Raw genomic sequence first — 14,860 nt, 5'->3', positions numbered from 1 at the left:
TTCCTTCCTTAGGCTCAATACAGGATCTGGGATTTTTCAAGTGGTTCCTAAACCTAGTTCCTTTACCTCTGTAAAAACGATTCTAACAGGCACTGAATTATTAAATTAAATAGTGTTCCTTAAAATCAATTTGTTTTTTAAATTTAAAGTCACTAGGACTAGATGCTAAGGTCTTTCTAGATCCATGCCTCCCTTTCTTTCCCTGACACAAACATGCACAGGAATACCTTTTATTTACACTTATCCACAGCAGGAAGGGGGGGGGGGGGCTGGTCTAGGGATTAGCGGTCTTATCTTTTGTCTCTGTGCTTTGTTAAGCTTTGTTCTCTTTGTGAGATATTGAGTAAGACTTTTGAAAAAGAAGTCAGTCTTGTATTGAAGAAATGGTATTGATAATGAATGTTTAAGTATTTACCAGGAGCCGGCACTGCGATGCTTTACCTGCAGTCCTTCCGTTAATTCTCCCAGTTCTGTGAGGAGCACTGATTATCACCCTTTCACAGAGGAAGAAACTGAAGCTCGTGAAGTTAAGTAACTCCCAGAAGTCACGTGGCTAATAAGTAGTGATGTGCTGGTAAATACAGACCTCCCGCTTATTTATGGTTTTGCTGTCTGTGGTTACCCATAGTCAGCGTGGTCTCAAAATAGTAAATGGAGATTTTCAAGAATAAGCAATTCATAATTTTTAACCCATTGTACGCCATAAGCGTCTGTAGACGCAAGTGGCGGACCTTCCCCACACGCCACGCGCGTCTATAAAAAGAAATGTTTTCCCTAAATGGCAGCCCTGACCAACTTTAAAATCGTTTTTCGTGAGAATTTGTAGCTGAAAATATTCAAGAACACCTGAATTGTGAGTAATATATTTATTTTTATATATTCATTGCAAATTGATTTTTTAATTAAATTCAAAATATCTTGGCGTGTGGGGAGGGTTTCCGTTTTGCATGCAAGGCAGTTAACTTTAAGTGGCACGATGTTCTGAGGAACGTGGCGAAAGCTTCCTTTGTCCCACTCTGTCCCTCCTAGGATGTGAATCATCCCTTTGTCCAGCATATTTATGCTGTGTGCACTACCTGCATGTTAGTCACTTGGTAGCTGCCTCTGTTATGAGATCAGTTGTCAAAGTGAGAGAGACCACACTCACATAGCTTTTATCACAGTATTTGTTATAATTGTTCTGTTCTATTACTAGTTGTTAATCTCTTACTGTGCCTAATTTATAAATCACTTTTTCATAGGTATGTATGTACAGGAAAAAACATAGTATGTATGGGGTTTGGTACTGCCCTCAGTTTCAGGCATCCGCTGAGGGTCTTGGCACCTGTGCAGATAAGGGGCGGAGGACTACTGTATTTAACAACCAGCTCTTGGTGGGGGACATATCTTCATTGGTAGTGTTTGCCGGTTTCTGTGGTGTAAATACTCCCACGGAGCTGGGAAGAGATGGACAGTAGCACACTAGTGACTGTATCATATTTTCACCGTACTGCTACAGTAGATGTCAATAATTTCGAGAGCATAGTTAAAGTAAGATGTAGTAAAATTTAGGAAACGGTGCGCTTTGAGCATTACCTTCCTTTTTAATGTAGTTTATTTCATTGTAAAGTTCTAAATCTAATCTTTAATAATGTTTAGGTTTAACAAGCTGCATGCAGAATTCCTAAAAACTTAGCCTTTGGTTCTTACAAGCCAGCACGAACCAGCTGCTCTAGTCCGCCACCACTAGCAGTGGCCGAGCTGGAATTCAGACATGGGCTCTGGGCGTCACTCCGCTCTCACGGCCTCCCTCTTTGCTGTGGAAAGTGGTAGGCTCGTTTCTCAGGCTTGCTGGCTGAGGAGGCTTGTCTCCACTCAGATTGGATATTGGCTCTCGCCAATATCCTGATTCGCAGACTTACTGCTGGCCCACGTCCTCAGCTCTGTTGAGCCTCTCACTGTGAAGTCTGCTGAGTAGAGAAGAGCCTCTACAACAAACCCGGGCTGAGTAGAGAAGAGCCAGAGGCCCGGTGTTTAAAGCTCTGTGACGTGAAGCAGAATCTTCAGGCTTGACCAGTCCTCTCTTTCTTGTCATACTTTCTCTTCTATCAAATCCATTGCGATTGCTTTTAGATAATGAATTCTTATGTCTATGCTGGGTCCTCTGGGGAGGAGAACTCATCGTCTTCTACCTTACCCTGGTCCAAGCATAGCCCGGAGTCTGGCCCAGACCGCCTGCTTCGTTGGCAGAACTGTGACAGAGCTTGTTATGCCCCTAGTGGTGTCCTGAAATCTCTAGGTCACACCATACTTTCCAAACTTACCATCCCGAGCATCTCTGCACACTTGGCAGTGACCTCTCAGGGTTCCATTTACTTCGTTCATGTGAGCGGCTTACCTGCATGTCCCCATCTGAAGAGTTAGAAGGGGGAGAATGCAGGTCTTGTGCCATGCACGCATGCTAGAAATGAAGTAGGTTGCAGTACCTTCCTCCAGGAACACAGAGAGAAAGCTCCGACAGCATTCTATCATGCTACAGTCTGGAGGAGTGTGATTAATAATAAATCATCCAACATTAAGCGCTGACAAGTCAAAGACAGCTGACTCTCCCTGAAATCATGATAGAGATCAGGGTATTTGTTCTGTGACTCCTTGGATTCTGTCTTGGTTGAATACAGAAGACAGGATCAGGATAGGACAAAACCAATCCCATTTACTTTTGTGACTGTCCCAGATGTGACTGCTTTAAGCAGTGTTCGGCTTTCTGAGAGAGGCACGGGACTTCTCCACACAGTTGTGAAGGGAATGCATGAATGAGGGATGAGAGGAGGTGAGAGGCCCTGAATGCAGACAGGCCCATATTGGTGAGGACCACTGCCCAGGGAGATCTTAGACCACTTAGATTTGTATTGCCTGGAAAGAAATGAGGCTTGGTGTTCTAGGATGTCTGTTCAAAAGATGGAGTCTGTATAAAGAGCCATAATGTTTTCTGCAATGAGAAGAGACAGGTAGAGTTGTAGAGCTGCTCCAAATAGTCTTTGCAACCAAAATCACAGCAAGTTGTGGCCTCGGATGAGTGGTGGATTGTGGCTTTGTGTTCTCCCAAACACATGGCCGTGGTGCATTACTTGGTTTGAAGACTGACGGCCAGATATTGCTTAGGGGAGGTGGGAAGGGACAGGCATGTTTATGCATCTGGGTTGGACATAGCACATCACGTAGCCCTCAGGTGGAGAAGTCTTTTCTTTCTGACTTATCACACGTGAAATTAGTTCCCAAAGAAGGATCTACTCTAGCTAGAGCAGAAATCTCAAGGAGAGGTACAGGGGACCTCTTACCCTAGCAAGAAATGAACTTAATCCAACTTTCTAAAAATTCACAGATGTTCGGGGTGTGTGTGTGTGTGTTCGTCTGTATATACACACACACAGGACACATATTGGGAATGTGATTCCTGAGTCCATAAGTGTGGTTGACAGACTAGGTTTACCTAAAAGGCCCTTTAAGAGAAAGTTCCTGAAAGATGATTACAGAATTGAGACACCATCATTTAAAAGTGCCCGAGGCGAACGCCTTTGAAAATTGCAGCAGTGGAGGGACAGAGAAAGAACCACGCAGCCCTTGATTGTTGCGCGGCTCCCTCAGGACCCTTCCCCCCCTCCCCCTCTGTTTCTCATCTGATAAGAGAGAGAGCAGCAGTAAGACTCCTCATCTGTCTTATGAAAATCCGATTCGGAATGGCTGTGATCAAAACCAGCTGGCTGTCACCAGCAGTGGCCTTGCACGGAGGGGACCGCTCAGAAGAGTTCCGTGTGTGAGGGTGGCACGGGTGGCACTGATCAAAGTAGCATTTTTTTTTAATAAATATATATAAGGAAAATACAAAACTAAGGATTTAGAATGAAAGCAGTGTAGTTTGTCTTGTTTTTTTGAGTGTAACACAAAGAGGATGAAATAGAATCAGATATGCCTGGTTTCTAACACACTTCTACTGGCGGCTCTGAGAAGGTGTTTTCTGTCACTTTAATACCGTGTCACTCATCTTGGGTCCTATTGAAGAGAGTGGAGAGTTCCTCAGTTTCCATTCCTTCCAGCCACTTTATTCCTCTAAAATTTTAAAGACCTTTATCCCTCCTTGTTCTTCACATAACTCAACAGATCAAAGCTGGAACCACCACGAAGCTCTGAGAGCTGTTGGAGTGGTGAAGAGCATTGCTATTCATTGTTTTTTTGTTTTCTCCAACTGTCCGTAGCCAGTGATGCAATGTTCCCTAGAGGTCACCGCAGCAGGTCCTCCCAATGCCAGGCTCCTAGGCCGGATGGGATCTTTTCCCATAGAGAACCTTGTTGAGCTGTGCTCGTCTCTGCAAGCAGGACCTTTGAATTGTTTGAAAGGCTCAATCCTGGTTGATGACCCTTTGCATGGCTGATACAGATTCTTTTTTTTTTTTTAATTGGTTTTTTTAGAGCGAGGGGAAGGGAGAGGGAAAGAGAGAGAGAAGCATGGATGTGAGAGTGAAACATGGATTGGCTGCATCGTGTATACCCCCTACCAGGGATCAAGCTGGAACCCTGGGTATGTGCCCTGATGGGGATTGGACTGGCAACCTTTGGTGCACGGGATGATGTTCAACCAACTGACCCACACTGGCCAGGGCAATACAGAATCCTATTCAGCACTCAACAGACTTGGGGTGATGGGAAAAACCTCATTCTGGGGTGTTGCATTCGTGGCTCCTTCAGAAATGTTACAGCATCCCTCTGTGGAAGATATTATGAGATCTGGCTTTCACAGGCCATGATAGACCACGAGCTGAGTCGCCACTCTTAGCAAAACCCCTTTTCTGCTCATAAACCAGCAACACCACATTGTGCTGAGGCCGGGCTTATCTCGGAAACCGAAATCAGTCTGAACCTTCCTCTCCAGCCCGTTGTCCACCAGGAGAGTCCCCACAACTTGGGGGCTGTGAGGAACAATCAGCTATTTTGATCTTAAGGTCTATGATCTTCCCCCAGCAGCATTTGGAGAGATTCGGCTTGGCAGGTGCATGGCGGTATTTCAACATATAGGACACGGGTGAAAATCAAACGAACAAACCCAACCTGGCACCCCAGGATGGCGCATCTTTTTCTCTCTGTTGCTCCATCACATACTTCTTCCGGGACCTGCTCCCAGACACTCTGCCGCACCTCGGGCCACGCATTTTGCTCACCGTCAGTCCTGTCTCTCGCCTTGGCAGCGTGGCTCTCTAGCCAACGTCACAGTTTCCAGACTCTTTTCTCTCTGCCTTTCTCCCACTCTGGCTGTAATGAGTGCAGGCTGGGCCGGCTTGAGTCAGGGGAAATCACAAGGGATAAGTCTTCATAAAGCGGACCTGCCAGGAACCTGCAGACGGGTTTTTGCCCTTCGAACCGTGACTCCGGGAGAGCAGGGGAGCGATGGTGCTGGGCCCGGCCTCACTCAGGAGCTCCTCTGAGACCGTCTCTCCCTTGTTCCTTCGGGTGTTTGAAGCCTGTTGCCTACTGCTTTCCCCTTTTCTTCTCCCTTTTAAAAAAATTCTCCATTTTTTCACTTAGAAAAAAAATTATTTATACGATTGAGAACCACTAATTAAAGCCATTTTCTGGTATTTGGTTACTGGAGTGTTTGATGTCTCTCTGACAAGACCATGAAATGCACGGAGTATCCACAGGGACAGAATTTGCTGAACACGGCTCTTTGTAAATGAGGGGACACAGTGTCGCCGCAGCTCATGAATATGAAACGCCCATGATGCCACCTCAGTGGACTTGGGAACACAGATGAATCCTGTCATGGGCTAAATGAGACCAATTTCTTTCACTTAACTTCATCTTCAATCAGACCTTCTTCCATTTGCCTGTTTAAAATTCCCTATACGTGATGCAGAAGGTAACAGTGTTCAGTAAAACAAAGTTTTGCAGCTGCAGAAAAAAAATGATTTCTGGTTTAAGTTGCCATCTCCTAAAACTGTGGGTGTTGTTTCCTTTTGCTTATGAGCTCTGCTGAGGTCTGTTGACTTTGGTCACAAAATTAGGGGTTGCTTGTATTGGGGTGTCCTTACGCAGCATGTCCAGATCCCTTTCATGTCGATTGGTTGTTGAACTTGGCTGTGGATGGTGGCTGTGGGCCCGTCCCGGCCTGTGGGTGCTCTGCAGGGCACTGAGTGGGAAGAGATTGTGTGTAACCAGGCAGGGCCTTTGGCGTTGGGAGCTCAGTGGTTGAAGCGAGGGACAGATGTCATCAGTATAAGTACCCTGAGGAACCTGATACGTTAGACCAACCTTGTATTATTTACTAAGGTGGCAGGGTAAGAAAGTGCTGGAGGATAGCACAGTCTTTACGTAGCTCTCTAGAAATCCTTCTGCAAGTGATCGGGAAAATCCATTCAGAAAGCCCCAACCAGCCTCGTTGAGCATCACTCCATGCACCAAGAGGTCACTGGTTCGATTCCCAGTCAGGGCACATGCCCTGTTGCAGATTCACTCAATCCTCAGTAAGGGACGTGCAGGAGGCAGCCCATCAATGTTTCTCCCTCTCCCTTTAAAAAAAAAAAAAAAAAGGAATAAAAACATGAAAAAAAGAAAGAAAGCTCCAACCAAGAAAATCAGCAAAGAGTAGACCCTAAAGGGACACAGAGAGGAAGGCTTCCTGTGGGACCCGGGGCCAGATTGGGGTGCCTCCTGTGTTCTCTCCGTCCTGTGGGACTTAGATTCATGTTCCAGGTGAAGAGCCTGAGCAATGCTCAGGGCACTCATGTCAGGCTGAGTCCAGTCTCAGAAATCACTTTCTGTTCTAATTATACCCAGACTGGCAAACAACAGCTGGATTGAATGCAGGCGGTCACGAAATGCATGCAGAGAGCTGGGGTCAGCTTCACAGGAAGAGGCACGGGCTTCTGCTGTCCGGCCACAGGGGCTGACACTGGGACTCGACTGGGTAGTTAGCGTTTTAGTGCGTGGGTATATGATCCTGTTCATAATGAATGTATTCCAGGGCTAGGGCAGCTTTTCACATTTTTTTTAAACCAGTTGGAATTGATCCTACTGCCATTCCCATATGTTTCCATTATGTATTTCTGTTATTTATTTAAGCACCCCTCACTTATTTCTGTGCTTTCAGCTGGTAGTTGGTGTGTTGGGTGGATCTGTTGGCAAACCAGTGTTCTGGTATCGTCAGGAGTTTCTCATTTGGCAACAATCTTTCTCTTTGAAATAAGTTCTTACTGCTTTTGCTGTGCATTAACAAGCCCAGAAAGTGGATTATACAGTGGGACACGCTAGCGATCCAGGAAGAAAAACACAGGGAGCAGTGGGAAGAGCGTGTGACCGAGCCTCAGGATAGAGTCCCTGTGGACCAAGTTTGAATGACTTCCTCTGCAGCTTTGTCCCCACTCATCCATCGCTTCCTGCGTATGCACAGACCCTTCCCAGCAGGAGCAGCTCTGAGGTGAGGCAAAGCCTTTGCTAGGATGTTGTCAAATCTAGGAAGTATACAAGGAACCCTCTTGGTTATTCTTGTGAAGCGAACCCACTTGGGCAACTTTAGGATTCAGGAGCACTTACACTATATTGGGATAATAGAGGAGATTGACACGGCTCTTCCATGTGTGTGTGACTTTCAGATGTGAGGGGCGTCTATGGACTCAGTTTTATTCAGTTGTCCTTTAGTTTGCTAGTCCTTGGGAATGCAGAAGTGACCAGAATGTGGTCCTTGCCCTCAGCTAGTTCACTCTCTAGGGGACAGGCCGAGGGCCAATATCACTTTACCTACTGCAGGGTTGTGAGGTGTACCCTGTGGCCTTGAATGAAGAATGATGGAAAGACAAAGTAGCAAGCTCTGAATTCTGCCTGTTGGATTCCGAGATGATTCATAAAAGAAGGGATGTGTATTTTCCTTACTCTGTTCATTTGTTATTTTTTTACATATAGACCCTCTTTGCAACTCTGCTCAGTCTATTGTGGTTTCCCCTAATGTGCCTCAGAGGGGTCTTGTGTGTAACAGGCACTGGTCCATGTTTCCGGGCTGGTTGATACAGATCTTCCTCACTTGGCACCAGGCACCTCTCTCCTGCCTCACCCCGTGCCACTCTGCCCTGGGCCCTACATGCCACCCACACCGGCCTGCCTTCAGTTTCTTCAGTGTTGCAGGGTGCTTCTCACCTCACAGTGCCTTTGCACATGCCATCCCCTGCCTGGTTGAATCCTGCTTATCCTTCAGCTTTCAGCTGCATTGTCCCTAATTCAGGGAGCTTCCCTAACTCCTCACCCCACCCCACCCCCAAAATTCTAAATTAGATCCTCCCTGGGCGGGAGTAAATACATTATGGAGCATCTGTTCAATAATATTAGGTGGTCACTTAAAAGAATAAGATGTATCGGTACATTATCAGGAAGGATAAAAGCAAGTTGCAGATAACACGATTGGAAAGTGATCCCAGTTGTAAATATTTTTTTAAAAGGATGTGTGAGCTGTGGTAGGCATAAATTCTTTTCAATAAATATATACAGGAATTTGTTAATAACAACTACCTCTAGGGAGACAACTGGGACTCATATAAGGAAAGGGAATTTTCATTTTAAGCTTTTCTGCAGTATTTGTATGTATTACCACATAGGATGTTATTTTTACCTTTAAAAATAAGAGTTATGTCTCCTGTTATTTTCAGCCATAGAATCCATTTAGTTTCTCTCACAGTATATATTTGAATTTATTTGTTTACTGTCCCCACACACACACACACACACACCATGAAGACAAGGACCATGTCTTTCTTGTTCATTTAAAATATATTTTTATTTATTTTGAGAGAGAGAGAAAAACATTGATGTGAAAGGAAAACATTGATCGGCTGCCTCCTGCACACCCCCCACTGGGGATTGAGCCCACAACCCATGTGCCCTGACCAGAAATTGAACTGGCAACCTTTTGGTGCATAGGACGATGCTCCAACCAGCTGAGCCACCCCGGCCAGGGCAGGGCCATATCTGTTTTAGTTGCTCTTGTTACTGACACCACTTAGCATGGTACCGTTCACATAGTAGGTGCCCAAAGAGTATTCCATGAATGAACGAATGAACAAACGAACGAACGAACGAACGAACAAGGAAACAAATGCAGTTTCCCCTCTGGGGCTAACTGGGCAACATGGTGGGGCAGACAGGCAGGTTGAACAACATTTAGATGGCTGACCTAAGAGGCGGGGAGCAATGACCAAAGGAAACCTGTTTAGTGTAAGGTGTCAGAGCTGGGAAAGAGCAGCAGATGATCTGTGTGAGGATGGCGACCTGTGGGCATGGCAACCTGCATGAGGTGGCGCTGTCTGCTGGCAGAACTGAGATGAGGGATGAGGGCACCCGCTTCCATGCACTGGAGGTGTAGCCCCCTGTCATCACCTTCCCCTTTTCTGGGGTTGTTCCAGGTGCCCAGCCGTCTCCTTCTCCATGGGGCTGGCTTACTAAGGATGGCAGAGAATGAGTGCCCAGGGCGCTCTGGCGACAATGCACTGTTTTCATGCTGCTCCGTTTAGCCTTGTTGTAGGAAAGTAGCGAGTCAGGGCACATAATGAGGGAGAGCATTAGCTTTTTTTATTTTTAAGGTTTTTTTTTATTTTTATTGTTTTTTTAATCAGAGAAGAAGGGAGAGGGAGAGATAGAAACATCAATGATGAGAGAATCATTGATCAGCTGCCTGCTGCACGCCCCCCACTGGGAATAGAGCCTGCAACCTTGGCATGTGCCCTTGACCGGAATCGAACCTGGGACCTTTCAGTCTGTAGTCCGATACTCTATCTGCTGAGCCAAATGGGCTAGGGCAAGAGAATTAGCCTCTTTATGGCTATTGGTATCAAAAGAAATACCCAAGAACAGAGGACATTGAGTGAAAAGTGAAAGCTGTTTGTCAGCAGGCAGTGTCTCACCTATAGGAGGCGTCTCTGTGCCTTTGCAAAGAAACCACAGGTGAGGTGTGGACAAGCTCCGGGTGCAGTCAGACAGGAGTGGGAAGCCTGGTTCTGTTATTAATGGTTTCACCTAGTGCAAACTGCTTAATGTTCTTCAGCCTCAGTGTTCTCATCTGGAAAATGGGCAGGAGTAAATGAGAAAATGATGGTAGAGACCTATATAGTTTTTCTCTCCATGCTCAATATTATATCTGTTAAATGAATCCAAATAGCATAGCACTTAGCATTTTACAAAGATTGTTGCATTTAATACTCAACAACAACTGAATTCAGTGGGCACAATTATACCAGTTTCATAGATGAGGAAACTGAGGCACAGAGAGGCTAAAGTCACACAGCTAGGACATGGGAGAGTCGAAGCCAGCCATCCTGCCTCCAGAGCCTGCACTCTTAACTGCTGGACAGGAGTCCTACCCATATGCTTAACTCATTGTTCCTGTTCATGTTCTTCAGCATCGTGGAAGAAAATGAGAATAAAGTCAACGTAATTATTAGGTTTTTAAAAATAGCGGTAGCTTTCAACAGTACTAGAGCAGAGAGCTGACTCTTGTATTCCTCTTGTTGTCTCTATTAAAATCCTGAGCGTTTGAAAGTTAAACTTGACAACCTGAATCAGACTGGGTCACCAGTCCAGGTTTGCAGACAAGTAGCTGTGCTGAGTGTAGGCTGGGCCATTTCGTGTACGTAATTTTGTGAAGAGGTGGATTTCTCAAGTCCATTTTCTTTTTCTAGATTTGTTCATGGTATGTGTGTGGGATTAGGGCGGGGGGGGGGGAGGGGGCGAGCGCGCGGAAGGAGAGAAAGAAAGAAATTCCCAAGAACATATTATGTACACGTGAGCAAGTACTTGTCCGTGATTATAAATCAGAAACTGTAAAATTGTGAAGTTCTTTGAAGTTTGCCCAAAACCTGCTCCACGGCCACCTGTTCCACTGGGGCCGGGAGTTGGATGGCCTGACTCTGCTGCGATGGCTCAAGCTGTCACTGCACCGGAATGTTCCAGCTTGCCTTGGCCTGGCTGTCATCGCTGGCTCTGTCCCACTCAGGCGGTGCACCGGGTTCTGTTGGGCACCAGGCTTCCAATTAGAGAGAAATCCCACTGTGTGGCCAGCCCCACCAGTGCCACTCTGAGAGGCGCCTTTGCCAAGGCCCGGACTGACCTCTGATCTGTCACAGATGGGCCAGCCCCACACTCCCTGGTGCACATTTGGAGGAGGGGGTGGGGATGAAGCGAAAGGCCTGTGGGGAGTCAGAGTGGACACTGGGCCGCAGTGCAGTTCTCAGAGCTGGGAGAAGCTGGGCAGAGTTGACAGGGCCCAAATGCTAGTGTTGTGGAGGGAAAGGGGACTTTGGGAAGACCCGTCCTGAGCCCTACACTCAGCATGGGGCACTTTCTTACCAACTTCTGAATATTCATCTCAGGCTGGACTCCACGTCCGAGGAGAGCCAGGAGCAGCTAACTGGATCACTCCAAAACTGTCACACTGCTGATGGCGCATGGCACAGCCAGCCTCCCCCCACCCTGCTGCTGGGTCTGTGCGTCGCACCAGCCTGGGGGCCCCACCGCCCTGACTCCGGCACTGTCAGCGGCAGCCCTCACCGTGGAGTGTTAGTCACACAGAGCGAGAATGAGGAAGAAAGCTAAATTTCCATTAGCATAAGACAGAATCTTAGAGAATTCCATCTCTAATTCTTTAGCAGGATAGGGAGATGCAGTCTAAGCCCTGAGCAGCTTCTTTCTAAGAGGACTTGCTGAATGTGGTTCATCATTTGGGGGGATGGGGGAAGGTGTATATGTCTTTATTTTCCCTATCAGCCATTTCTTTTTATTTTACCTCTTTCATTCTTTTAATCACTCTCTCTCTTTCTTTGCCTGTCTCTTTCTCTGTGTGTCTTATTTTCTGTGTCTCCCTTTCATACTTTCTCTTTTTCCAGGTACAGCATCCGGAATGTCACAGTCTGAAGCAGTAGTAAAGACTCCAGGCTTGGAACTGCCACACAAATACTTGGGCTTCACTTGACTACAGCAGCCCCAGTTTAAGTACTGAATAGCCGGAAAGAGGCGAGGGTCTTCATTTTCTTGAAATGATTCTGCATCTCTTTAAAAAATAATATTGCATTCAATCCATGGAAGCAAAAATGAAGGGTTTTTCTCTTTCCTCTCTGGGATTTTTTCCTCCTTTTGATATTTGTGTTAGTTTGGGAATTCTGGGACTGTCTCAGCCCGCTTGGCCTTTTTTCCTGCTGTACCTCTTTTTTCACTCTGCCCCTCTCTGCAGTCTGGTTAACACAAAGAAAACCCCTCTACCAGTCAGTAATACCCACTGGAGAAGGAAATTCTTCTGTCGGGTGTTAGGTTGTCCCCAGGAGAATGTGGGCTATTATTTGAACCTTACGTCAGTTGCCACAAGTAAGTGATGTCTGCCTGTTTCTCCATTTGCATGACTTTGTTAAATTGGTGAAAGAAGTGGCCTTGGGGCTCCTTCTCTGTCTGTATGTCTGTCTCATATGGAGAGTCCGGGCAAGGAAAGTCTCTGTGCGACAGCAAGAGAAGCGTCATCTTTAGGAGCAGCACTGTTTGGCAGTAGACCTGGCAAATGCAGGCCTGGCCTCGGATACACGGCTGGGAGCCAGGCTGTATCGTTATGTGTAAAGTGACCTTCAGATGCAGGCTCAGGGCCATGGAGACTGTGATGATTACAAGGACTACAATGAGCTGAGGCACATGTGCACCTTGGTCACGGGGAGGTCATAGTGACCTTCACCTCATGGCACTGCGCCTTCTCAGTTCCTCTGTCTCCAGCTGTTGCCAGGCTTATTTCTTTGATTCCCCTTCCTTCTCCTCTAATGCTGTCTGGGACACTGTTCTCATTTCTTCACATTTCTCCTTGGAGACCCAAACCAGTGACTCCGAACCTGGAGTGAATATCAGGATTGCCGAAGAAACCTTAGGGAAAAGACAGATGCCTGAGCCCTACCCCGGAGGTTCTAACCCAGCTGGGTCTGGGGTAAAGCCCAGGATTTGGGACCTGTTGACATTCTACCTTTGATTCTAATGTGCACCTGTGGTTCAGTCCCATAGTCCTGGACTGGGAGCCCCTGGAGGCCAGAGACTCTGTCTGTCCATTGTACCCCAGCGGATAGCCCCATGCTGGCCTGTTGAAGGAATAAGTAATACATGAAGAAGCAGGCAAGATCCCTCTTCATGCTGCTGACAGTTTTGCTGCCTCCTCTCATTGCAGATATTCCTGTTATTCCGGATCTGGAAGAAGTACAGGAAGAAGACTTTGTTTTGCAGGTGGCAGCCCCTCCCAGGTATGTTAAATTAGGTATGAAGCTGGAGGGAGGCAGGGAACATGTGAACTAATACACTTCAAATGCCACCCACAGTGGTGCTGCCCCCCAGTGCAGACCCAGATGCTGGTGGGGGGCTCCCTCCCAGGGTTCCCATTTTATTAGACATTTTCTTCCCAGGGTGGTCTTCCCTAGCTGCCTAGGAGGCTCTGTGGACAGTGGCCCAGCAGCACTCCTGGAACTGGTCCTGCCTGTGGTTGTTCCTCACATTCTCTCTCCTGCAGCGTCCAGGTAAACCGGGTGATGACCTACCGTGACCTGGACAATGACCTCATGAAGTGCGCAGCCTTTCAGACCCTGGTGAGTGGAGCGGCTCCTGCATAGAGGGGCGGGCTCCAGGTAGCATCCCCAGGGATTTCTCATCTCCTCCAGGGGCCTCTAAGGTTGCCTGGCAACAGTCCTTTTGCTGGAGGCATTGTCCTTGGGTATTGCAGGCCACACATTCCAGTGTTTTCCAGCGCAGCTCCCACCTGCTTCCATGGCCGCCCACTTGGGGTCAATAGATACGCAGGCCTAGAGAAAGGCTGCTGCCATGCCTTGCCCTCCTGATGTTGACCTTCCCCCAAAGAATGCCCAGCCTGCGGGGTATCGTGGCGTTCCCTCAGTGGCTGTGTGGTCCACTCGCATTCTTACTCTTTCAGAAAGCATTCCTGCAGCTCTGGGTTTGGGAAGTCTACCCCACCCAACCTGATCCTCTTCACTTTACAAGAGTTAATTGTCTAAAGGCTCCTCGAAATGCACATCCATTTTAAAAAATTTTTATTTTATTTTTGCATTCACAGGATGGAGCGATCGACTTGAAGCTCCTCACCAAAGTACTTGCGCCAGAGCAGGAAGTTCGGGAAGTACGTAGCAGTAGCAGCTTCCTGCTCTCTCAGCTGCGTCATTCCTCTAACCAGCTGGCTCCCCAGGCTGACCCCTGCCTCCCTGGCTGCTGGGCTTGGGCGGTGGGCTCTGGTTGCAGGGAAAGGTCTTCCTTTGTCCCGAGAAAGTTAGCGGTACCTCTCTCGGCAGGAGGACGTCGGCTGGGACTGGGACCATCTGTACACCGAGGTGTCCTCAGAGCTTCTCACCGAGTGAGACCTGCTGCAGGCAGAGAAGGAGGACCCCGTGGGGCAGTCGGCACACACCTGAGCCCTTGGGGGCAACAGACCACGCTCTCTGCACAGAATAACCTCCGCTTTGGACTTTTTAAAGTCCACTTTGGACTTTTTAAAAAATGCAATAAGCCTAAAACTAAAAAAGCTTGCAAAGAGCTTAGAATTTTCATATGGAATATTTTGTAATAAAAATACTTATTTTCAGGAGACTGCATTGATCTTTCAGTTGTAATAAATTGCTTTTTTCTTTTAAAAAAATTTTTATTTAATTCTCACCAGAGGATATTTTTTCCATTGATTTCTCGAGAGAGTAGAAGGGAGGGAAGTGGGGAGAGAGAGAAAGAGAGAAACATCAACATGAGAGAGACATATCAATTGGTTGCCTCCCTTACATGCCCCCACAGGGGCCGAGGAACCTGCAACCGAGGTACGTACCCTTGCCAGGGA

General features: G+C 47.1%; 1 protein-coding gene across 2 annotated transcripts in view; it reads left to right on the top strand.

Annotated features, from left to right (window-relative positions):
- The window catches only part of IFT43 (intraflagellar transport 43), an 89,649-nt gene extending 75,029 nt beyond the window's left edge, over window positions 1-14,620 (top strand). For both annotated transcript variants that reach the window (XM_008138808.3, XM_054715888.1), the window contains 4 exons: window positions 13,202-13,274; window positions 13,538-13,613; window positions 14,096-14,158; window positions 14,328-14,620. In XM_008138808.3, the coding sequence (XP_008137030.2) occupies window positions 13,202-13,274; window positions 13,538-13,613; window positions 14,096-14,158; window positions 14,328-14,393 (278 nt within the window). In that variant the 3' untranslated portion in view covers window positions 14,394-14,620. The remainder of the gene's footprint in view (window positions 1-13,201; window positions 13,275-13,537; window positions 13,614-14,095; window positions 14,159-14,327) is intronic.
- The last annotated feature ends 240 nt before the right edge of the window (window positions 14,621-14,860 follow it).

This window comes from Eptesicus fuscus, chromosome 5 (assembly GCF_027574615.1).
Source record: "Eptesicus fuscus isolate TK198812 chromosome 5, DD_ASM_mEF_20220401, whole genome shotgun sequence".
Lineage (NCBI taxonomy): Eukaryota > Metazoa > Chordata > Mammalia > Chiroptera > Vespertilionidae > Eptesicus > Eptesicus fuscus.
The sequence above is the reverse complement of the archived record's forward strand: the minus strand, read 5'-3'. Positions and strand labels throughout refer to the sequence as shown.